The 26553-nt window shown below is 36.0% G+C and overlaps 2 protein-coding genes and 1 pseudogene across 2 annotated transcripts; 2 read left to right on the top strand and 1 right to left on the bottom strand.

The window, feature by feature from the left end:
- Positions 1-7: 7 nt before the first annotated feature.
- LOC125079813 (olfactory receptor 4C12-like) lies at positions 8-10178 on the bottom strand. Its single transcript, XM_047693550.1, has 4 exons — positions 9279-10178; positions 295-378; positions 146-204; positions 8-44 (listed from the first exon to the last, which is right to left on the bottom strand). Exons 1-4 carry the CDS (start codon positions 10176-10178, stop codon positions 8-10), a joined length of 1080 nt encoding a protein of 359 aa, XP_047549506.1.
- Positions 10179-16346: 6168 nt separating this feature from the next.
- LOC125078777 (olfactory receptor 4C46-like) lies at positions 16347-25917 on the top strand. The gene is given in 3 exon segments (XM_047691936.1): positions 16347-16386; positions 22141-22172; positions 24979-25917. Coding segments are annotated over 3 exon segments (1011 nt in total).
- Positions 18104-19708, top strand: LOC125078553 (60S acidic ribosomal protein P1-like; annotated as a pseudogene).
- Positions 25918-26553: the final 636 nt, after the last annotated feature.

Raw genomic sequence — 26553 nt, 5'->3', positions numbered from 1 at the left:
CTATTCCTTATAGGTGCTGATTTAAGTTATCAGAAACAGCTTCCCTTAAAAGAAAAAAAAAAGGAAAAGTCATTTAATATATTATAAACTTAATTTTTTATTTATTCAATAAACAATACACATGGAAAATCTATTTATGTCAAACCTGTCATAACTGATATCACCCAGTTGAACACAACATGGTTTCTTCCTCTCGGTGATTTCCTACATAGGGGACAGATCATTACATACCAGTTTAACAAGAGTCACTGTAAGTACATTCATGTAGACTAAGGGTTCCCTGTGCCAGAATACATAAATCAACATCCGATCTGGGAAGGCTTCCAGAGAAAGCAGTACTTGAGCTGAGTTTATTTTTTTCCTTTTTTTTTTTTTATTGTATTACGTTAGCCACCATACACTGTATCATTAGTTTTTGGTGTAGTGTTCCAAGATTCATTGTTTACATAACACTCAGTGCTTTAGCTGAGTTTTGAAGGAGACATGAGAGAACAAGAGAAGATGGAAAGGAAATTCCATGAAAGATGCACCATGTAAAAAGTCATACATAAAGTGTAATTCCTAAGTGAAGAATCACTTAAGGTAACTTACATATTCAAAGTGGGAGAACAATTTATGAATGGTTCTCTGTATACAATTACATAACTGACATTTCCAAATAGGTACCAATTAATTATTTTTAAGATAATCTTTTCATTTTCCACAATAAACCTATTCCTTCCTAAATGACCTCCATCTCATTATATGGTACAAAATATTTTTCATCACATTATATGTGTACAAAATACACACACTGTGTGTGTATTTATAATATATACACACCTATACATATATATATCTACATCTCTATATGCACATTTATATAGAATCACATTTAATGTACCACATTTTATCTTTACAGTAGCAAGTATTTTCATCCCCATTTTATAGTTGAAGAAATGGGCTTAAAATACTTAATTTTCTCAAAGTCATACACCCTTCAGTGACAGAGATGGAATTAAAAACTAACTTCAATTGACCTCAGATCTCCTGTGATTCCAAAGAACTTTCCAACTTTTCAATTCTTATAAAATCAATTTTATAAGAATTTATTTATTTATAAGAATTTCCTGCATAATAAAATAATTCACACAATTGAAAAACCTGGCTTCCACTATTACCTCTCAATGGCTTACTTTTTGAAGGCTTGTTCACAGTCAGCAAAAGGACTTTTTAACTAACTCATAAAGACCTGGCAATGTCTCTTCCATTTGGTGTCACTACCAAGGACAAAAAGCTGCATTAGTCCTTAAGGATATTTTTGGCTTCACATGACTATGTATGTCCATTTTCTACACAGAGGCCTCTAAGTACATCAGAAAATTGTTATTATTTATTGTAGATCTATTTAAAAGGAATTCCATGATACAAACAGAAAAACCAAATATTCCACATTATTAATTAGTAATAATAATAAATTATATGATAATATAATTATTATAAAAATATTAGGGTAATTTATCAAGGCAGGCAAACCTATGTAACACAAGAAGTCAATAACAGGCTCTTTCAAAAGGGAAATTGTTCCCTAGAAACGAACTTATTTTTAGTACCCTCAGAAAAGAAAAATCACCATCCACATTTTGGAGCCATCTTATTCTGTTAGTATGGCAAAACTAATTGGACTGAGATCTTGAGAGGACATTCATGAAATCTCCTCCTGAAAGAGTTGTAACAGTCCTGAAGAGAATAGTGTCTTATCCCCAGTAAAGACAAATATCACAGGTCATTTTTCACCTTCTAACCAGATATATCATCGAGTCATACAATTGGGAGTATGTCCAAGACTGACTCTTGCTTCATTTTATTCACTGTGATTTTCCCCCAAATTTAAAAAATTTAAAAGAGAATCTGTATGTAAGGATACTTTCAGACCTATTACATTACAGAGAAGTTGGACAAGAATTACTGCTGAACTATACAGTCCCAGAAAAAGAAACCAGAACAGATTATGCAAAAAAGGTGGGACAACTATCCATGGGGTAACATACATGTAATGGGAATACCAGGAAAAGAAGAAAAAAATGAAAAGAACAGAAGCAGTATTTGAAGCAAAAGACTGAGAATTTTCCCCAAAATTAATGTTGAACCCAAGTCTCTGGAAGCTCAGAGAATACCTCATAAGATGAATGCCAAACAAACAAAACACCATATAGACGTATGTCATAATCAAACTTCAGAAAGTCAAAATAAATTTTCAAATTATGAAAGCAGCCAGAGGAAAAAAGTTCTTACCTGTAGAAGGGTAAGTATCTGATATTAAACTCTTGTAGTGTAAGTGCTTGACATTAAGTTTTTGATTGCCAAAGCATCCACTTCAAAAGGCATCCGTCGTGAATAAACATATTGCCAGTTTATGACACAGCTACTAGCAAAGCAACAGGATAAGGAATTAAGTCATCTCCATTCATGAAGTTCCCTCTTTCAGAAAGCCCTGTGTAACTTCAATAAATGACCACTTGAATGACCCTGCTTCTCCTTTTCCATGCTCTAATTCCCACTCTTATACTTTAGCCAATAAAGACTGAACCCACGAAACCCTAGATACCTCCCCACCACCTCCAGACCCTAATAAAGGCAGAGGACCAGCTCTGTGCTCTCCTGCTCTCTTTACTTGCAACCTGCAGTGTGGCACTCAGATATGCCATGCACCCTCCGGACTAGTGCATAATATATCATACCTTAAAGTTCCCTGATCATTTCTACTGCAGTCAAGTGTATCCTGCAATCATAATAAGAACCATAAGAGCCAGTCCAGCCACAACACCTCAGCAGGGGAAATGTCTGTGGGGACTTACTACAAGTAATATGAGCCCAGGTGAGTGCCACAGGCATTCCTGGACAACATCATCACTATCAGTAGTTTGGGACCACCACAAGGAGCAGAGGCAAGGGTTATATCTAGCTTCTCCTCAGAAACCATGGAGGAAAGAAGTGAATGGAGTAAAGTATTTAATGTTGAGAGAAAAAACAAACACCAACCAAAATTTCTGTGCTCTGTGTATTATCCCTTAAAAGTGAAGAAGAAAAGTCAAACTCAGAACCAGAGTAGAGCATTGGTTGCCAGGAGCTGGAAATAGGGAAAGGGGAAGATGTTGATCAAAAACTACAAACTTCCAGCTTAAGATGAATAAAGTCTGGGTATCTAATAATTAGTATGGTAACATAGTTAACAATACTGTGTTCCATATTTGAGAGTAGATCTTAAACATTCTCACCCAAAAAAAGTAATTATGTGAGGTGACCAATGTTTTAACCTACCTTTTTGTGGTAACAATTTCACAATATGTATGTATACCAAATCTCATTGTACCTGTTAAACTTATAAAATATTATATGTCAGTTATATTTTAATCAAGTTGACAAGAAAAAAAACCTATACCTGGATGTTTCTAGCAACTTTATTCATAATTGTCAAAACATGAAAGCAACCAAGACACCCTTGGGTACATGAGTGCATAAACAAGCTGTGGTACATCCAGACAATAAATATTATTCATCTCTAAAAGAATGAGCTAAAAAGTCAGGAAAATACATAGATGAGACTCAAATGTGTATTACTAAGTGAAAGAAGCCAATCTCAAAAGGCCACATACTGAATGATTCCAATGACATGAAATTGTGGAAACTATGGAAATATGGAAAACTATGGACACAGTGAAAATATCAGTGGCTATCAAGGTGTTAGGAGAGAGGGAAGAATGAACAGGCAATGCACACAGCATTTTTAGGGCCACGAAACTACTCTTTATGATACTACTGGTGGGTACATGTCATTATACATGTGTCCAAAACCATAGAATGTACAGCACCAGGAGAGAACCCTAATGCAAAGTATGGACTTTGTGTGATAGTAATGTTTCAATATAAATTCATCAGTTGTAACAAATGTACCACTGTCATATGAGAGGTCCATAGTGGGAGAAATTTGCATGTGTGGGAACAAGGATTATACAGGAACTCTCTGTACTTTCTTCTCAAATAACCAGAAGCTGAAAACATTCCTAAAAGTAAAGCTTATTAGTTTTTTAAGGTGATATGTGTCCAGGAAGAGGAAGCATGTAAGTGCATATGGATAAGCTGGACGGCCTGGGGACCTGCATTAAGTGCCAAGGTCCAAACAGACAGAGATATGAGGCAAGATGGAATGAGTGTACCATTTTGAACTTAGCCATTGTGGATTTTAAACAGAATCCCAAATATGTTGGGGAGAGGTGACCAGGATTAGTTAGTCTTCTTAATTATAATAGCATAACTTTGAGAACCTTATTTTAAATATCTCTAAGCCTCATTTTTTAGCTTTAAGAGAATAGTATGTACTTCCAGAAATTATAATGACTGGGCGATATAATGTATGCAAAGTGCTTGATGCATGGTAGTACACAATATATTTGGGGGTGATTTTTTTTAAAGGATTAGGGTCACTAAAGTAAGACAAGCATTTTTGTTTCTTATTGAGGAAATCTTCCTCCTAATAAACAGCTCAAAGTTAGGGCAGAAGAGGTATTTGGGAAGTGCCACTGCATCAAATGCTACACTATGCTAATGAACAAGGTGAAGGACCATGCTGTCCATTTGTGTTTCTACTTTAGCACTAACCACAACTAAGCACAGCAGCTATTTGGGAAAAATAAATGATATGAATAACTGTATGGTATCAACAATTTTCCTGCTCTCAGCTTCCTTGTGGTCCTTTATTTCTGCTCTTCCCCCTAGATGTAGGACAGAGACTGGGACACCCTTAAATTCTGTGGAAATTAAAAACTACGGGAGAAATGAAATCCATTTTGTGACTTCCCATCCTCCACTGTGCACATCCAGAGTGTGTGGCTGCCCAAAAATCTCTTATAAGCATCCTGCACATGTTAGTTTCCAAAATATTATCCACTTTCCAATGTAAAATCCAAAGAACCTCATTTGCTTTCCCTGTCACCCTGCCACTTTGGTACAGGCATGTGATGTCAACCAACAGTATGTGTGCAAGTCTTGGATTGGAAGTCGATTATCTAGGGCTAGGTGGTTCCAAGCATCAGAGTGGCTCTGAGGTCAGTAATGTGTGTACCATCACAGGGCTGGGTGATCCTGATTACAGGACAGGCAGTAGCTCCCTTAGCATGCCAGTCCAGTCAGCTGTGCTTCTGCGAGCACTTCCTGATAGCTCAGCCTAGAATCTGTGATTCCCACTCTTCCAAATAGCCATAAGTTATTTAATTGCATATTATATATCCCTTCTACTTAAGTTAGCTACAGAGATTCTGCATCATTAGCTAAGAACCCCAGCTGATCTACTAACTGATGTAAAATTCTCCATTTCAATTTATCACCAAGAATGAAAAGTCGCCAATTTCAGGAGCTTCCAGTTAACAAGGGTAACTTTTAAAAATGCATTTATTCTTAAGGGAGTTAAGTGGAGATGATGGCCTTTTATTCAGTAAGCATGTAGGAAGCATTTACTATGTGTCAAATCTACTCTAGTTGCTGGAAATACAGTAGTGAACAAAACAGCCAATGCATCTACTTTCATGGAACTTACATGCTAATTGGAAAAGAGAGAGAATAAATGATTAAATAAGATAATCAGATGGTGAAGATGCTATAGAGAAATTGTGAGTGATGTGACAAAATAACTCAGGGAGATAGAGAGTGGCTTTATATGGTGGTTAAAGAAGACCTCTAACGAGGTGACAGTTGAGTTGCAGACTGAGTGGGGATAATGACCCAGGCATAGGAATGTCTAGAGGAAGATCACTGGGGAATAAAGAACTAGTTCAAAGGCCTAAAGGCAAAAATGAGGCCATTGCAGCTGGAGCTAGTGAACAAGGGAGAAAATAAAATGATAGGGTCAAAGAGATGTGCTCGAGTGGGACAACTGTACGGAAATGTACCATTTAAGCAAATGCTTTCACATGGGAAAAAGTTGTAGAAATTAAAGAAGCCATGAAGAGGCAAAGTGGAGATTAATGTCATTGACTATACCAAGTCCACCAAAGAAAACATCTGCCAGAAAGCACACACAAGTTCTGGGGAAAGGTCACTGCTTGAGTACAGTTGTTTTATTTCACTTATCCTGATTTTTTAAATGATTTTATTTATTTATTTGAAAGAGAGAGAGCTTGTGAGGAGAGTGAGAGAGAGAGAACAAGCAGGAGGGAAGAGGTAGAGGGAAAGGAAGAAGCAGGCTCCCCGCTGAACAGAGTCTGACGTGAGATTCGATCCCAGGACCCTGGGATCATGACCTGATCTGAGGGCAGATGCTTAACTGTTGAGCCACCAAGGCTCACCTCACTTCATATTCATTTTAATTATCACTGAAATAATTGTAAGGTTAAGGTGATCTCCGAGTCAGAAGAGAGTAGTTAATGACACTCACCCATGTCAGATAGAACTCCTCTTCCTACATACAGAAACTCCTCTCTAGTGGTTTTACTTGTGACCTTTCAGCTCACTGTCTCTCATGCCTAAACACAGATAAACACTATAAATTCTTGCTTTGAGGTCTTTCTCGAGCACAAAACTTGGAGAGGGACCCAGCCTTCTGATTCACTATCACATCACATCCTTCAATTTTTAAGCACTTTTCTCCTTAAATGTAACATTTTTTATATATGTTAAGTTGCTTATTGCCTATTTCCCTCCACTAGAAAGTGTTAATGTGATCTGTCATTGTTATGAGGTACATCACAGTGTTTAAGAGTGCAAGTTCTAAATCCCATCTTAGGCATTTTCTAGTGTGACCTACCGTAAATTATTGAAATTTTCCACACTTCAGTTCTTCTAGAAAGCAGGAATAACATTACCTATTTCATAGAGATCTTAGGGGATTAAACAGTAACTTGCCTTTGTAGCATCAGCCAAATTGTAATAAGTAGGGAATCACTTTTACTATAATTACTAATTATTGTACTACAGATTTTTATTTGTCATAAAAAGTGTATTAAATTTTGGTATCTTCCTTAACCTAATTGTAAGTTTGGAGACATTCACATTTTTAAGGTGATTTTTTTAGAGTGAATCTCATCCATCTTGTGTAATTTTGCAGGCTTTACTCTCAGAATTTTGAAGTGCCTCATGATCTCTTAACAGAAATATCTACATGGAGCTGAATAACATGTATAAATCAGAGGGGTTTTTTTTAAAGTCAGATAGAAATAGAACACAAACAAATTAGTGAGGGAGCAACAAAGACAATGACATTTATTAAGTAACTAAGTGACACGCATTGTCCTGGATATTTCAGATACAATGTCTCATCTAATGCTTAAAACTATAGTATGAAAAATGTATTACCATTTCACTGTCCATGTGAACTAAAATTAAAATAAAATCCTGAGAGTTGATGAAATTCACATGTAACAAAAACTTAATAAGACAGAATTCACTACTAATTCTGTTTACTCCACATCACCCAAAGCTGCCACTAGCACTAACTTTCAGAGGCTGAATGATAACCTAAAAGTCAATAACACTCTTATATAAAGTTCAAGGGAAAAGTTATCTGACATAGTATTGGTCATACAAGGAGCTGTCTTTTTCACCTAAAAGACAGGGACAAAAGCAAGATCCATAGAGGTCCTGACCCAGACATTATGAGGGTCTTGCAAGTTCAAGAGATATAAGCAAAAATCTGTCCATATTAAGAGTAGGGCCAACACCAGGATTTTTTCCCTTCTAAACATACTTTTTTAATGTATACTATGTGCCAGGAACTTTCATAAGCACTTAACATATATAAGCCTACATAAATATCCGAAAATATTATGAAATAAGTATTATTATTATTATTATCATTTTTACAAATAAAAAAATGCTATCGAAAGGTAAAATAACATTGCACCACCACACCACCTTCTCTAAACAAATATCTCACTTAATTCCATTCGTACAGCAGGTGCCTGCTATTGTTGACCTCAGGTCCATAATAAAATTACTTCTTTGGCCCTTCAATTCAGACTCATCAGAAGAAAATCATACCCACAAATGGATCACCCCAAGGCCTAAGAAGCATAAGGACAATGGAAATGAGAAAAACAGGAGATTGTAGGAAAGTAATGGCCAAGGATGTTGGGAAACATTCCAGCCCCCAAGAATTTTACAAGGCCAGTGAGCTCCAAGTATTATTCCTCACAGAAGGTACAAAGAAACTATGCATTATCCATTCTAATGCTTAAAAATAGATTAAGAAATTCTGTAATGTTATAGAGATTCCAGTAATAAATTTCATAATAGCTAACAGTTATCAAGAATTTATTGGTAATAAGAGATTCACAAGAATTATTTATTAATCCTGATAATATCTGTAACACAATCCTTTAACTCAAAGAAGTTATGATTTGCTAAAATTCACACTGTATGTGGCAAAACTAAGTTTTGATCTCAGAACTATCTTACTTAGAACTATTCTCTTAATGATTGTGATATACTAAACCCATTCCTCCAAATGTGCATATAAAATCTCCTTCACATAGCAAAATCATGAAGAGAATGTTCCCAATGTAAATGACTAGTTCCTATTATAATAGCAATGAATTTTGGTCCAAATAATCCGGTGAGAATAGTAAACCTTCTCTTTGGATGTAAAAGAGGAAAAGAGAGAATCAGACCCGATGTAGCAAAAGATTCAAAAGTATGGAAAGTGAAGATAAAGAATACAGAAAGCTTTTATACCTTCACAGAATACTACATTTTTGGCAAAGGTAGAGATCTTGCATTGCATGACTTATGAAGAATTGAGTTTCATGAGGCTCATAGCATCTGCTATGAAAGATAGTTCCCAGGAAATGCTTTAACAAAGTGATCCGTTAATAGGCCAATGATGCAAACATAATCTAAAGCAGTATTGCTCCAAGTGTATGTATACATCACCTGCTTAGAAACATCTGCATAATTTGTTTAAAATGCAAATATGCCAATCCAGGAACAGTCCCACTGAATTAAAATCTCTAGAGCCTGTATCCTGGAAACGTGCATTTTAATAAGAATTCCAACTGATTCTGAAAGTAATCAAAGTTTGACAACTAAATGGGCCATAAATAATCTAAATGGGATATTTTAAAATCATAATTTCCTGCCAGGGCCTTTCCTCAGAGAATTTATATGCCAACATCAAAATACTTTTACTTATAGTGTTCACTTGGCCCTGAACCATACACATTATATTTTCTCTTTCCTGTTTAAAAGATGGAGCCATTTTATCACAAATCACCATTTTGATTATTTCTCCACTGAAGTCAACTTTTGATCCAGAGCTTCTTTATAGCATTTTTCACCTCTGAATTTCTCAAGGTATAGATTAAAGGGTTTAACATGGGAGTTATCATGGTATAAAACACAGCCACAGCTTTATCAATGGAAAAGGTGATCACTGGACGCAGATACACAAATATGCAGGGCACAAAGAATAAAATTACCACGGTGATGTGAGAGACACAGGTAGAGAGGGCTTTTCGCCTCCCCTCCAAGCTATAGGTCCTTAAGGAGTGCAAAATGACTACATAGGAGACCACCAAAAGGAGGAAGTTTAACAAACAGATGAACCCACTATTGGCAGCAACAAAGAGACCGAGGATATGAGTGTCCGTGCAGATGAGTTTCAACAAAGGGTTTAAGTCACACATGAAATGATCTATGACATTGGGGCCACAGAAGGGCAGCCAGACTGTGAAGAAGATCTGAATGGTTGCATGGACAAAGGCTCCAGCCCAGGCCACTCCCACAAGAAGGCTACACACCTGTTGACTCATGATGGTTGTATAGTGCAAGGGTTTGCAGATGGCCACATAGCGATCATAGGCCATCACTGTGAGAAGGATAATCTCAGCAGCACCAAAAAAATGCTCAGCAAAGACTTGAGTCATACATCCCCTAAAAGAGATTATTTTTCTCACAGTAAGAGTGTCAGCAAGCATTTTAGGGGTCATGGAGGTAGAACAGCAGCCATCTATAAGAGATAAGTAACACAGGAAGAAGTACATAGGAGTTTCCAGGGCCCTGTTGGTGCTGATGGTGATCATGATGAGTAAGTTGCCTCCCAAGGTGACCAAGTAGACAATTAAAAACACAACGAATGAGAATTTCTGAAGGTCCACATTTTGAGTCAAGCCCAGGAGGATGAATTCTGTCACATTATTCACCTTCTCCATCAATTCAGTTTAGGCGGCAAGCAACTTCCCTGAAAAGAAAGTCACACTCATCCTCAATAAAGACATCTTTACCTAATGAATAAATATTCATGGAGTGCCTTATTTTTTCTAGTTTTACAGAAGGCAAAAACAAGCACAAAACTCTATCAACGGTCTCATTTTCTTATATTCTTACAAATAACAATAGAGGTGGTATTTTTTTGTTCTTTATACTTTCCTGATTTTTTTTTTTGACAGAGAAAGACAGAGAAAGAGACAGCACAAGTGGGCAGAGGGAGAGAGAGAATCTTAAGCAGGCTCCACACCCAGAGCAGGTTCAATCCCATGACCCTGAAATTATGACCTAAGCTGAAAACAAGAGTCAAAAAGATTTAACCAACTGAGCCACCCAGGAACTCCTTGTTTTAATTTTCTACAACAAAAATGTATAACGTTTAAAATCATAAAAATATCATGCAACAATATGGAAGAACTAATCCATGATATAGCCATACATGTGGTACCTTCACTTATACCCAAAGATTTACCTATTTTACCTCCAACATTGCTGGACATGTTTACCAGTGAAAAATCTAATTTGTTCTAATTAAGGTCAAATGAAAAGACTCAAAGACATAAAAATTCTTTCACAAGCCATTTTCTTTTCCTACTTTCTCTGTTTGGTAGCTTCTCAGCTTCCTCAGGACTAAAAACGGTGTTGCTAGCACCTCCCAATATCAGAGAAGGTGGTAAATGGCCCTTAGAGTACTGGCCACATTATCTCCTACTCATCTCTTTTTCTTCAACAGGGTGTATCCTTGAAGGCAAAAATGTGCCTTACTGAAATTGTAATCTTACTCATTTTTGTATTCCCAAAAAGTAAACACTCATAAAGCATTCTCTGAGAAAGGGAGAAGATAAACAAGAGGCAAAGGAAAGAGGGACAGAAATAAAGGAAAAAGAGCAAAGAGAAATGGGTTTAAAATCCAAAGAAAGCTTAGAATCTGGGATGCACCCCTAACTAACTATACATCAAATTATTTTATCTCTTTGTGCCTCAATTTTTTTCATCTGTGTAAGTAGGGACTAAATGTATCTGTATTTAGGAGTGTTGTGAGGTTAAATAATTTTAAATTTACTGTTGTTGCTAATATGATTTTATTGTTCTCACAGGAGCATCATCAAAGAAATATTTCAAAATTGCCCCTGAACATCTCCAAAAGGCAAAGATTCTGAAAATATAAGCTGAACAAGTGAGAAGAAACAGGAGAATAAGAAAAACAGTGACAGGGATGCCTGAGAAGCATCTGCCTTCAGCTCTGGTCATGATCCCAGGGTTCCGGGATCAAGTCCCTCATTGGGCTCCCTGCTCAGCAGGAAGCCTGCTTCCCCCTCTCCCACTTACCCTATTTGTGTTCTCTCTTGCTATCTTTCTTTCTGTCAAATAAATTAATAAAATCTTAAAAAAAAAAGAAAAACAGTGACAAATGTCAAAAAGAAAGGTCATCAGATTAAAAAAAATTTTTATGGGGCACCAGGGTGGCTCAGTGGGTTAAAGCCTCTGCCTTTGGCTCAGGTCATGATCCCAGGGTCCAGGCATCAAGCCCTGCATGGGGCCCTCTGCTCAGCAGGGAGCCTGCTTCCTCCTCTCTCTCTGCCTGCTTCTCTGCCTACTTGTGATCTCCGGCTGTCAAATAAATAAATAAATAAGATCTTTAAAAAAATTACAGCAAGTGACTAAAAGAATCTTTAATATAAATACTTGTTTTTTGTTTATTTGCTTGCTTTGTTTTCAGGATTTATTGTCTATTCATTAATTGATTTGCTGAAGATATATCCTAAGCATAAAATAATGTACTCCTTCCAAATTTGACTCTAAGACTAAGTATAGATTTTTCCAGGAAACAGGAATCTAAATGTAGATCCTGTTCACTATTCAAATAAATGCTTTGTACAGTGTTGTGTTTTACTAGTTTTATAATCCTATTCAATTTTACATCCACAGTGATAGCCAATATATTAGAAAGCATTTGAGAGAGAGAGCAACAAAGGGGATATAGAGACAGAAAGGGAGAAGAGGAGAAAATGTAAAACCAAAAAGGAAAAGAGAAAAAAAAAGGCAAACAGAGAAAAGTAGATACACTACAAAGTCATCTAAGAAAGACTTAATAAGTGTGTTGTAAAATTTCCAATAACCGCTGTACTTGAAGTCTGAACTTTTTATCAAACTTGTTTGCTGATTATGGCCCTCAGGATCAACATCAGAGAAAAATGCTGACAAATCAAGAAGTCATAGGTTGTCCTTACATACAAACTTGTCAGGAAAAAAAAAAAGTTATTTTTGCCTAACTCAGTGCTGAGGGCTGTAAACAATTGTCTTGTCAGTTGGTCTTTGCAGACTCAAGAATACTTAAACTCCATTCAATCCAAGGTATATAAAACCAGAGTCTTGGTCATGTTAATTTATGTAAACTTACAGTTAAAAAAAAAGTGTTTCCAGAAAAGAAAATTCTGAAGTAAAATCAAAAAGAAGAAAATTGTGGGGCTCCTGGGTGGCTCAGTGATTTAAGCCTCTGCTTTTGGCTCAGGTCATGAACTCAGGGTCCTGGGATCGTGCCCCGCATGGGGCTCTCTGCTCAGTGGGGAGCCTGCTCCCCCCCCCCGCCACCTGCCACTCTGCCTGCTTGTCTCTCTCTCTCTCTGTCAAATTAATAAATAAAAAAACTTTAAATAAAAAAAAAGAAGAAAATTGTGCTCTTCTTACATACCAATCCTCCCCATATCTTGTCTGTCTGGGACTTGTCACCCTGGCCTGACTTGTTCAGATAATAAGCAAACCCAGACAGTAGACACATTCACTTTGTATTTAAATGTAATTTGGGTTGTGGGTGTGGGGAGATTTCAGCAGCTTAGCACATTTCTATTTCTATGGTATTCATATAAATCTATAGGTTTTTAAGTTTTTTCTGCAGAACTTGGTGTGAGAGACTTAATATAGACCATAAGAACATGGCAGCCATTTCTAGAGCCAAAAAGAAAATCCAATTACCAAAACATCAGCAGTTGACTAAAAGTCTCTGGGATGAGGAATCTCTTGAAGCCAATTCTTCTGAGCCTTTTTTCAGAACACCTATGCTCAGTGCTGAACTACATACTTTGGTCCTGAGGATGCACCCCCCTTCTCCCATCATTTCACTAGCTCCCCATGTCTAGCCACAGACATAGCCAGGGAAAGTCACTGCCTTTGTGGTTCACTCTGCCAAGGAATCCACAGAGTCCTGTTTTTCAACTCATTCAGTTCTCACAGTCAAAAGGCACCAGTTTTATTTAAGTGGTGACTCACCTCTATGCTGTTTTCCCAAGGGAAGAGTGGTTAATTTTATCACCTTTGCCAAAATGGCAGCAAAATGCTTCTCCCTTCCTCCAATAGTCCCTCTGACCACAGAAGGACATTTTTTGCAAGCGTTAGAATTGATCTACAGGAATAGGATAATTATCAAGCTACAGTTAAACATCAAGCTAGATGTTTCATTTTTTTTTCCAATAAATGTTCATGGAACATCTAAAATGTACCAAGTACAGTGTTGTTCAATGTTAATAATGACAGTAACTATTAAGTGCTAAACACATTAAACATTTATTAAATGCATTACATGAGGTACCCTTTACGATGGGCACTATTATTATTTTCATTCTACAAATGAGGAAAATGAGGCACTGTGAGTATGGTAATTTACCCAAGATCAGAAGTGAGTAGCAGCAGAACTAAAATTTATTTACTTATTTATTTAATTTTAGACACAGAGAAAGAGAGGGCATGTGTGGAGTGGGACAAGGGGCAGAGGGATAGGGAGAGAATCCTGAAGCAGACTCCCCACTGAGTGAAGAGCCCAAAACAGGTCTCAATCTCAGGACTCCAAGATCATGACCTGAGCCAAAATCAAGATTTGGAGGCTTCACTGACTGAGCCACCCAGGCACTCCATAAAACTAGGATTTAAATACATATCTGCCCCCATAGCTCAGAAAGTGTCGCTGCCCTCACATGCAAGAATTCAACTATTAAAAAAAGACAGTGGTGAGCATTATAAAAAAGAACACAGTGCTGTGATGGGAACATGCGTTAAACTGGGGTGAAGGTAGAATGTTCAGGGACGAAGTGATGTTTAAGTTGAAGACAGAAAAAAAAAAAAGAAAAAAACACTACCCAAGGTTGAGAACAGATATATAGGAGAGGGGATTGAGTGGGACTATACCATGTGGTGAATGTGACCAATGAATAAGGTTTCTGTGTGAGCCCACCAAGAGCATTTGTGGTTTCATTCTGTTAGAGTTATGTCCAATCAATTGTACTTTTCCAATCACATATTCAAGTTGACTATAAGCTTTCATTGTCACTATCAATCAGCTGAAAATTACTTGAGCAGAAGAGTTCAAATACATCAAGCAACTGAAAAACCCCAGTTATAACTGGCTCATTTGAAAGAGGAACAAAGACAGCTTAAAGGACTTGGACCTCACATAAACACAGACCCAGCCTCCAATTTAAGCAGTGTCAAGTGTTTCCTTACCTTGAAATAAGTTATTTAGCTTTCTCAGACTTAATTTTTCTCATCTCCAAAAAGGGACTAACAATACATCTTATTGTTTTGAGGGTTAAAGAGACCCATGGGAATTAATAAATGAATGAATGAAAGCCATATTTCTTTTTCTTTCCTTTTTTTAAATTTCAATTCAATTAGCCAACTTATAGTACATCATTAGTTTCAGATGTAGTGTTCAATAATTTATCAGTTTCATATAACACCCAGTGCTCATCACATCATGTGCCTCCTTAATGCCCATCAATCAGTTACCTAATCCCCATCACTCAGTTACCTAATCCTTCACTCACCTCCCCTCAAGGAACCCTCAGTTTCTTTCCTATAGTTAAGAGTTTCTCATGGTTTTTCTCCCTCTCTGATGACTTCCCACTCTGTTTCCCCTCCCTTCCCCTATGATCCTCTGCCCTGTTTCTTATATTACACATATGAGTTAAGACCTTATGATACTTGTCTTTCTCTGAGAGACTTGTTTTGCTCAGCATAGTACCCTCCAGTTCCATCCACATCAATGTAAATGGTAAATATTCATCCTTTCTGATAGCTGAGTACTATTGCATTGTGTATATATATACAACATCTTCTTTATCCATTCATCGATGGACAATCTCAGCTCTTTCCACAGTTTGACCATCACTGTCAATGGACATCTCAGTTCTTTCCACAGTCTGACTATTGTAGACATTTGACAGTCATATTCCTACCAGAAGAAAAAAATCTCAAACTTGAGAAGAAATTTCCACCAAAATTTTAAGAATCTGTTTTCAGCTGATGTTGGTTGACAGACTTCTGTGTAATTCCAGGTTTTCAGTATTACTGACAGACTGCTGTGACAACTCTGGTACACAATTCCAGATGGGCACATGCCAACAATTGCTTGAGTATGTATGTAGGAGTTGAACCTATAAATCAAGGTTATTGGAAGTTCAAGATTATTAGATAATGCCTAATTATTTTCCAAAATAGTTTCATTAATATATACTTCCAGCAGCAATGTAACATACATCCCATTTGTTCATATCCTCTGGATCACATGTTAGTCTCAAACTTCTTAATTTTTGCAAATTAAACAAATGTAGAATGTTATCTCATTGTGGGTTTCCTTGGGATTTCCAAAATTACTAATAAACTGATTATCACTCCACATGTTTATTCACATCTTTCTTTTGGCTGAAATGCTTGTTAGTATCATTGGCCCATTTTCCAATTGTCTCTGTTTTCAACTTACATAAGGTCATTATTATTGTAAGCAATAATCATTTGTAACTTAAATATCTTGCAAATGTTTTCTAGTCCTTACATTTATTTTAAAGTTCTTCCCATTAACAGCATTTCAGAGTTTAAATATTGATGTTTATATATATTTTATTTATGAAAAAAGGTTTTTCTGTTTTCTTTGAGAAAAAAATTGCACACCTCAAGGTCACAAAGATATTCACCTGTATTTTCTTCTGAAATAGTTGATGTTTGGCTATTGATATTTAAATTCTAAAACTAACTGATGTTAACTTAAATCTTTGTTAAACCCAAGTCTTCATAGATATGCTCCAGCTTTCTTCTAGAAGACTTATAGCTTTTACTCTTATTTTATGTATATGATTCACCTCATTAATTTTTTATTAATTTTTAAATTAATTAAATTAATTTTTTATGTGATGTGACTTACAAGGTAAGTTTCATTATTATCCATATGAATATTTACTTACTCCAGCATCTTTCGGTGGAAAGACTTTTCCTTTCTCCATAACTCTTTTGACAATGTTTTGTGAAAATAGATTAATTCTGTGTGTGCTGGCTTATTTTTGAACTCTCTATTCTGTTCTATATATCTATAGATTTGTATATATTTATCTTATGTTGATTGTTGTATCTTTATATGAAGTCTTGGAATCAGGTAGTATAAACTTTCCAAATCTCTTTTGCATAATCTGTTAAGTTTATTCCTAAGTGTTTTCATTTTTATCTAATGTCAATAGTGTTTTGCAATTTAATATTCCAATGTTTTTATTCTTGGTACAGAGAACATATTTTCATATATCGACCTTTTATACAGCAATATGGCTACATTCACTTATTATGCAGTCATGATTTTTCTACATAGAAAACCACAAAGTTTGGAAATACATAGTTTAATTCCCTTCCAAACTATATCATTTTTTTCTTCTTTATTGCAGTAAGACCTCCAGTCTTTTCAAAAATAGTTCAGAAAGACACTAAACCAGCAAACAACTACACCCCACCAAAAAGCCTCCTTCATAAAGTCAGGACAATACAAGAGCATCTACTCTAAATACTTCCATTCAACATTTCATTACAAGTTCCTACCATGGAAATTAGGTTTAGAAAATAATAATAAAAGGCACCCAAATTGAACAGAAAGAACTATCTGTATTTGCAAATCAGGGGAATTCAAATAAAACTCACAATAAGATACCAGTTTACATCCTTCAAGTAGCCATATTTTTTTCCAAAAAAGGAAATTAATAAGTGTTGGCAAGGAAGGAGTAATTAGAAATCTGATAAATTGGGCGCCTAGGTGTTTCAGTGGGTTAAGCCGCTGCCTTCGGCTCAGGTCATGATCTCAGGGTCCTGGGATCGAGTCCTGCATCGGGCTCTCTGCTCAGCAGGGAGCCTGCTTCCCTCTCTCTCTCTCTGACTGCCTCTCTGCCTACTTGTGATCTCTGTCAAATAAATAAATAAAATCTTTAAAAAAAAAAAGAAATCTGATACATTGCTTATAGGAATGTAAAATGGTCTAGAGGGACACCTGGGTGGCTCAGTCAGTTAAGCATCTGTCTTTAGCTCAGGTCATGATCTCAGGGACCTGGATCAGGCTTTCTGCCCAGTGGAAGCTTTCTTCTCCCTTTTCCTGCTTCCTTCCCTGCTTTTACTCCTCTCTCTCTCTCTCTCTCTCTCTCTGTAATTAAATAAATAAATATTTTAATAAATAAATAAATACATAAATAATAAAATGGTCTAGAGATGTGGAAAAACAGTTGGTGGTTCCTCAAAATTTAATTTAAAATTATCATACCACTCAACAATTCTACTTCTAGATATATGCCCAAAAGAATTAAAAACAGGTGTTCAAACATATTTGTACAAAAATTTTCATAGCAGCAACATTCACAATAGCTAAAAGGTTAAAACAGTTCAAATTTCTATCAACTGATCAATAGATAACTAAATTGTAGTATACCCATACCGTAGATTATTATTCAGCCATAGAGAATAATAAAATACTGTTACATCTACAACATGGATGAACCTTGAAAACATTATGCTAAGTGAAAGGCAGACACAAAAGCTATATACTGTATGATTCTATGCATATAAAATATCCATAATGAACAAACCTGTAGAAACAGAAAACAGGTTAGTGACTACAAGGGGCTAGGTAAGGGGAGAAATAGAAATTGACTATTTAACTGGTATTGGCTGATATAAATGTTCTGCAAGTAGGTAGTTGGTGATGATTGCACAACATTGTAAATGTACTACATTTGTGATGAATTGTAAAGTTTTAAATGTTTAAAATGGTAACTCTTATGATATGTGAGTTTTACCTCAATCAAAAAAGAAAATCACAAGACAAAAAAATTTTTGAAAGAAATAAAATTGAAAGCACAACATATCAGAATATCTAAAAGTATTAAAAGTCCTTAGATGAAAATTTGGACCATTAAATGTATATATTAGAAAAAAATAATGTCTAAAATCAATTATCAAAGATTTTGACCTAGAGAGGTAGAAAATAAGAGGAAAGTAAGCAGAAAGTAGAAGATAGGAAATAATGAGGATAAGAATAAAAACTGATTAAACCAAAAATGAAAAACAGTAGAAAAAAAATCAATGAAACAAAAAGCTGGTTCTTTGAAAGGCTTAAACAAAATTGACAATGTCTTAGCCAGAATAATGAGGAGAAGGGGACAAGGAAGGAGGAAATGTGAGAAAGGATAAGAGAGAAAAATATAGGCAAATTACTCATATCAAGAATAAAGGATGGGACACCTGGGTGGCTCAGTCAATTAAGTGTCCACCTTTTGATTTCAGCTCAGGTCATGATCTCAGTGTTGTGAGATAGAGCCCAGGGTTAGGACCCACACTGGGTGTGGAGCCTGCTTAAGATTCTCTCTCTCTTTCTCTCCCTCTGACCTTCCCCCCACCACTCACACATGTGCACACACACACTCTCTCTTAAAAAAAAAAAAAAAGAATAAAAGATAATACAGTATTACAGATTCTACAGACACTAACAGGATAGTAGGAAATATTATGACAAATTAAAGCCAAAAAATCCAACAACCTAAAAACCAATTATTTTAAAAGTATTACAAAATCTGACTGAAGAAGAAATAGAAAACCAGAATAGTCTTATATCAGTAAAGAAATACAATGTGTGGTTTAAATCCTTCTCAAAACTAACTCCAGGCCCAATGGCTTCACTTTTTAATTACATATTTTTACTTACTACATATTTTATAAAAATAAGTATTACTGTTTTCCTTAGCTACTGCTAAGATTCCTCAGTCCTTCAGAAGAGGGTAAGTCTACATTGTGGTGAGGCCCTAACTTCATGCTGCAACTAGCACCAAACCCAGCAACCCAGCACTTGCACACACTATCACCTGTGTTTCAGACCTTACCTGCATCTATTCAGCCCTCATCCTGTACCACAATATGGTGAATGTGGGAAAGATCAATGACATCATTAAAGCAGTCAGTAGAACCTTTCTGGCCAGGCTTGTTTGTAAAGGCCCTGGCCAATGTCAACATCAGGAGCCTCGCCTGCAACATTAAGGCAGGTGAACCTGGCCAGCAGCTCCCACTGCATTGGCAGGAGGTCCTTCTCTCTCTGCCATCACTGCCTCAGCTGAGGAGAAGAAAGTGGGAAGAGAAAGAAGAATCTGAGGAGTGTGATGATGTCATGAACTTTGGTCTTTTTGACTAAAACTTTTTTGTAACATGTTCGATAAAAAACTGACGGACCCAAGAAATAAATAACTAACTAAATAAAACTAATCCCATACAAACTCATTCAAAACATAGAGGATAAAACATTATGCAACTCATTATATGACCCTGCATTCCCTAAATACTAAATGACATTACAAGAAAGAAATTGACAGACACATATCCATTATGAACATGTGCAAAGGACATTTAACAAAATACCAGTTAGTCGATTCCATCAGTAATTTCTAAAACTAAGAATGCACCATAATCTTACAGAGTTTGAAGAATAAAAGGTTGGTTTAACATCCAACCATCTCTCAGTATCAGTCACTACAGAATAAAGAAGAAGAACTACATGATCACGTCAAAAGATGCATAAAAATTGGTAAATTTCAACCCAGATTTAAGATTTCTTTTAGAAGTTAGCAAATGAACAATAGAAAGTTATTTGTTTGACCTGATAAAGAACATCTTTATAAAATCTATAACTGTCATCACATTAATGATGAATACTCTCTCCCTAAGAGCATGCCAGCATGCCACTCTTGATCTTGGAGACAGGTAGAGATATACACTCACTATTACTATTATATATTGTACTCTAGGTCTAGCCATTGAAACAAGAAAAGAAAAAGGAATAAAACACCCAGTAATTAGAAACAAAGAAGCTGGGACACCTGGGTGGCTCAGTCGGTTAAGCAACTGTCTTCAGCTCATGCCATGCTCTCTGGGTCCTGGAATCAAGCCCCACTCAGCAGGCAGTCTCTGAGTCTCTGGTCTCTCTCTCCCTCTGCTCCTCCTCACCACTGTTCTTTCTCTCTTTCTCTCTCTTGAATAAATAAGAAAAGAAGAAGCAAAATTATAAAAATGTTTTTGTGCAGATGGCATAATTGTGTGCAGAGAAAATATTAAGTGTGCTAAGGTAAATAGTTGATCTATTCAGTGAACTTAACAAAGTCATACTTTATGAATCTATATAAAAAATCAACTATATTTCTGCTATAATATTAAACAATTAGAAATTGAAATTATGTCCAATACTATTTTTTAAAAATGAAATATTAAGGTTACCTTTTTTTTTTTAAAGATTTTATTTATTTATTTGACAGAGAGAGATCACAAGTAGACGGATAGGAAGGCAGAGAGAGAGAGAGAGAGAGGGAAGCAGGCTTCTTGCTGAGCAGAGAGCCCGACGTGGGACTCGATCCCAGGACCCTGAGATCATGACCTGAGCCGAAGGCAGCGGCTTAACCCACTGAGCCACCCAGGCGCCCACCTTTTTTAAATATATTCAACATCTGTGTATGTAAACTAGAAAACACTGCTAAGAAAATTAAATACATAAGTGGAGAGATGTACCATGTTGATAGAATAGAAAACCCATTTTTTACCATTTTATTTCTAAATTTTCAATGCAATTTCAATCAAGACCCCAACAGGACTATTGGAAAAATTGATAAATCTGTTCTGAAATCTATACAGAAATGTAGAAATTCAAAAGTGCCTAGAATAGCTAATCATTCTCAAAGAAAAAAATATATACATTTGGGGAATTTATTCTACATCTAATTTCATTCATGATGGCCAAGATATGGAAGATACAGAAACAACCTGTATGTTCCTTGGTGGATGAATGGATAAAGAAAATGTGAAACATATATACAATGAAATATATAACCTTTTAAAAAAAGGAAACTTGCCATTTGTGACAACATAGATGAACCTGCAGAACATTATGCTAAGTGAAATACATCAGAGAAAGAAAGTAAAATACTATATTATCCTGCTTAGATGTGGAATCTAAAATAGTCAAACTTACAGAAGCAGAGAACAGAATGAGTGTTGCCAGAGGCTGGGGAAGGGACAAATAGAAAGATATTGATCAAGGGAAAGAAAGTTTCATTTATGCAAAATAGATAATTATACAGCAATGTGATTGTAGTTAATACTCTATCATATATATGAAATTTACTGAAAGAGCAGATCTTAAGTGTTCACTACACAAACGCACACACACACAAATAGTAACTGTGAGTGATGAAAATGTTAAATAGCTTCTTTGTGATGATTATTTCACAATGCATTCTTATGTTAACATACCAAGTTATACATCTTAAATACACACAATTTTGTTTGTTTGTGATTCTTCAATAAATCAAAGAAAAAGAGCTATTAGAGCCAAGAACTTTAAAATGGCAGCCATTTCCATTTGCTTTCACTGCTGTAGCTGTCAAGCAATCAGTTGTGGTTTTCCAATAAAGGTTTAATATTGATGAGAAAAGAGAAACTCTTCTGTGACATTAGCCTGTAGGGAAACTACGTCACAGCACCGCTGGAATTATGGCACCTTGCTATTCACATGGCATTCAGCTTTCTTAAAAATCCAGGACATAGAGGAAGGAGACTTACAGGCTTAGGTTCCAAGTGTAGGGAATACAATTCCCCACATAAGAATGAGTGTTTCTCAACATGTCTCTTTAGAATACTGTTTCTAAGACAAAGACCTTCCATCAAAAGAGATAATTAATTCCTGGGAGAGGAAGCAAGAACTACAAGACAAGGTCCCTGAACCTTGATGGAAACCTCTTAACTATCCATACGGGGCAAGGTGAAAATGTTTTTCTCCACCTCTCCAGAGCAAAATTCATCATGGGCAGAGTGAACCACCTGAATGTGATTTCTCCACACTGTTTTCCTCTTGCCTTGCAGGACCAGAGCCATGTATAGATCATTTCTCTGTAGTGTCTTAAGTGAATCCATTCTAAATTCAAAACCAGGAAACACATTTCAAACAAATTTTCTGTGAAAAAGTTTTGAGGTTTTAGGCTAGATGTAAAGATTTGGACTCATAAGAACACTCTCATTTTAGTAGACTCGTGGAGTTATAAATTATATAGCACCCAAAAGTGCATACATTCAATGTATACAATTACTTAATAACTGTTGAGAGTGAATTATCTGAATAGGCTCTTCCCAAGTGTGACACATTTCTCATACTGAAAATTACTTATTACAAGAAGAGGTCAGTTTGAAGACGGGACTATTTCTGAATACCCTCAAACATCATTAAGATCATCTAAGAGAGATGAGGTAAGTTTTTCAATAGTGCTGATGCTTTATTAAAGATTGTTACTTTCCACATATACTATTAATTATTTTCCAACTTTTCAGACATAGTAATAAAATAATTTATCCTTATCCCAATGCTTCAAAAGATAATTCATGAATATCATTAGCTAATTGGACAGTTAAAAAAAATTGGGGGCTCATAGAGATTAAGCAAATGGTAGGACCCAGCTCTCTGACACCAGATACCATGCTTTGGCCAGGAGACATCTCCTAATAATGAAGAAAAATCATGAGAATGAAAACAAAAATTTATTACATTTCAAACACACAAATATGAAAATTAAATGATATGAGTCACCAGCTATTTCACCCAAACACAAACATAGAGAACAGTTTCTGGGATCCACTGCTATGTCTTGCACAAGTCTCTATCGTTCCTTTGAGAGTAAAATTGGTGATGAACCTTCAATTGCATAGTTAAATGTTTCTCTGTATTATTGCCCAAACTGCCAATCCTTCCTATCTTGTAGGGGCATTCACAGTCATAAAATTAAATGAAAATCCTGTGTACATCCTAAACAGGTGTGGTCAATGTCTCAAATAATTGTTGTGATAATCTTTTAGGTGGGTATTATCATTCTTGCTTTATAGATGAGGAAACAGAGATGTAAGGTCTAAAGTAATATAGTCCAGATAAAAGAAACTACAAGTGGAAGAACAAGGGTTCTACTTTGGTCTTCCTGATTTCCAAACCAATGCAATTAACCACGGGATCATTTGTTTTGATATTTTGCAGAAGAGTCTGGTGGCCCATTTTATATATATATATATATTACAATAAGAAACACTTAGGGCTAGGAGAGAGGCCAAGATAAAAGGGTTATTTGATGAAAGCTGTGCCACATTTTTCTTAATATTTGAGAGTTCCAATATGCCACTGTGTGTGTTTTGTGTCTACTGATGAAACTGCTCCACATGGGCTTGACTCTAAATGAGTATTAAAGTAATTACAGATATCATGGTTATATCAAAAGGAGATTACTAGTTCAACATTGTTTATTATAAAGTAACAATATAGGGCATGGATTAAAAATTGGGAGGCAAAACAGTTAGCAAGTATAACCTGAGTTATTTCTTGGCTCCAGTCTGTATTAGCTGCTCAGTCATCTTGGGCAAGGTCCTTAACTTCTCTATGCTTCTATTTCCTAATGTGTAAAATATGGATAAAAATGATAGCAGTAACCATTCTGTAGGTTTGTAGTGAGGATTAAATAACCAAATGTCTGCAAAAATACTTAGAGTACACTACTAACTTTTCAGAAAGCTTTAGTTAGTATTGCCATCATTATTATAATTATTAATATTAGTCTCTGAGATTGTTTCCTCTTCTGCAAAATGAGTGCTATAACACCATCCACACAGTTTATCATATGAAAAATTACCATGTATACAAAGCATTTGTTACATGCCACACACACAGCAATCAATCATTCGAAAGTATATATTACTAGCTATTTTAAAGTTATTTGACTTGGGAAACATACATTATGAGTACTTTTAAGTAGCTCTTGAATCCATTCATTACATTCCCATCACCTGTTACTCTTTATTCAACTACTATCAATAGTTTGCTACTGGGATTCCTGTGTCTTCCTTCCACCCCCTCACTGAACCTCAACCCATTTCAGTCAAAGAATACAAAGATCTTTAGGAGAATAAAAAATGTCTAAGTTTCCCCCCTTCACATTCTTCTTTATACTCCCACTCATATTCTTAATTAACTTCCATGGTTCCCCATTTCCTAGATATTAAAGGGAAAATTCTGAAGCTCTGCATTTGGAAGCTCTACATCCATCTACTACCACTTTTTTAGGTTTGACTAGCACAATGTGTACAATCTACTACTACAACGTAGACTCTTGGTCATTTGGGATGACTAAGTGCACACATGGCCTCCTGCCTATGTGTTTACAAAAGTTCTTCATGTCCATAATCTTGTCAATAACTTCAGTGGGGGCAGTTTGATTAATTTCCAATAACTCAGAATCTTTATTTCCAACACACACAGAACCTCAAAAGCATTCATGATTCAATAGAATCCAAGAATGCATTATATATTAGAATGGAAAGTTTAGTAAATTCAGGGTTGTGTTAATAAAAATTGTTTTCTTTTCAGGCAATGTAATTAACTATCAGGTGAAACACATGGAGAATAGGAACAATGTGACAGAGTTTGTTCTACTGGGGCTTACAGAGAATCCAAAGATGCAGAAAATTATATTTGTCGTGTTTTTTGTCATCTACACCATCACTGTGGTAGGTAATATGCTCATTGTGATCACCATCACTGCCAGCCCATTGTTGGGGTCCCCCATGTACTTTTTCCTGGTCTATCTCTCCTTTATTGATGCCTGTTATTCCTCTGTCAATACTCCCAAACTGATTATAGATTCCCTCCATGAAAAGAAGACTACCGGATACAATGGATGCATGACCCAAATATTTGGGGAACATTTTTTTGGAGGTGCTGAAGGCATCCTGCTTACTGTGATGGCCTATGACCTCTATGTGGCCATCTGCAAGCCTTTACACTACACAACCATCATGAGTCGGTGAGTGTGTGGCCTGCTAATGGGAGTAGTGTGGGTGGGAGGCTTTCTTCATGCAACCATACAGATCCTTTTCATCTTCCGATTACCCTTCTGTGGCCCTAATGTCATAGATCATTTTATGTGTGATCTGAACCCCTTGCTCAATCTTGCCTGCACTGATACCCACACACTAGGGCTCTTCGTTGCTGCCAACAGCGGTTTCATCTGTCTGTTAAACTTCCTCCTCTTGATGGTCTCCTATGTGGTCATTCTGTGCTCCCTCCGGAATCACAGCTTGGAGGCAAAGCGCAAAGCCCTCTCCACCTGTGTCTCCCACATCACAGTGGTCATCCTATTCTTTGTGCCCTGCATATTTGTGTACATGAGACCCGCAGCTACTTTATCTATTTATAAAGCAGTCGCAGTGTTCTACACTATTGTAACTCCCATGTTAAACCCCTTAATCTACACCTTGAGAAATGCCCAAATGAAAAATGCCATTAAGAAATTGTGTAGTATGAAAACTATTTCACGTGACAAATAAATGTGCCTGGAGCTCAACACTGATTCAGTGGAAAGAAAGCTCAAAAGGACATTTTGCATGATTTCAGCAAGTAATACTTAAAGGATGGAGAAATAAATTAACCACTATTAATCATAAATTTTGCATTGAGGATATCAGAAATAAATGCAAGAAAAGAGAGAAAACATAAACAAGGACCACTGCTTATTCAGAAAATTCTACCAAGTTGGAGTTTAGTTTTGCTAGCTTCAACCAAATATATGGATTCGTATGCCTTCCTTCTAATAACAACTTAAAGAAATACTAGAATTTATTGCTATCAAGCAATAATCTCTTTAACAATCCAAGGAGGTAGGCACTGAAATTATCACCACTTTACAGGTGAGAAAACTGATAGAAATGGAAAGGTACCAAAGCAGATATATTGGAAAACCAGCAACCAGAATTGACTGATTTCCCAGATCATGTCCTAAACTGCTGTTAACTGCCAGGCAACAATGATCAAAAGAACAGATAAATATATAGTTAACATTTACTGAGCCAGAGACTGCACTGGACACAATGTATATATTAGTTCATTATCTATAACAAAAGCCTAATAATTTTTCATGAATAACTGCTTGGTTTTTACATATCACAATTGATTTTATATGTTGC

Source organism: Lutra lutra, chromosome 10, assembly GCF_902655055.1.
Source record: "Lutra lutra chromosome 10, mLutLut1.2, whole genome shotgun sequence".
NCBI lineage: Eukaryota > Metazoa > Chordata > Mammalia > Carnivora > Mustelidae > Lutra > Lutra lutra.
The sequence above is the reverse complement of the archived record's forward strand: the minus strand, read 5'-3'. Positions and strand labels throughout refer to the sequence as shown.

Excerpts from the sequence above, each read along its gene's own strand:
- LOC125079813 (XM_047693550.1), bottom strand. The coding sequence starts at position 10,178 with ATGGAGAAGGTGAATAATGTGACAGAATTCATCCTCCTGGGCTTGACT. Across the intron at positions 379-9,278 it reads ATGCTATAAAGAAGCTCTGG|AATAAAAAAAAAAAAAGGAA; the intron begins ATCAAAAGTTGA and ends CTAACGTAATAC. Across the intron at positions 45-145 it reads GGTGATATCAGTTATGACAG|GGAAGCTGTTTCTGATAACT; the intron begins GTTTGACATAAA and ends TTTTCTTTTAAG.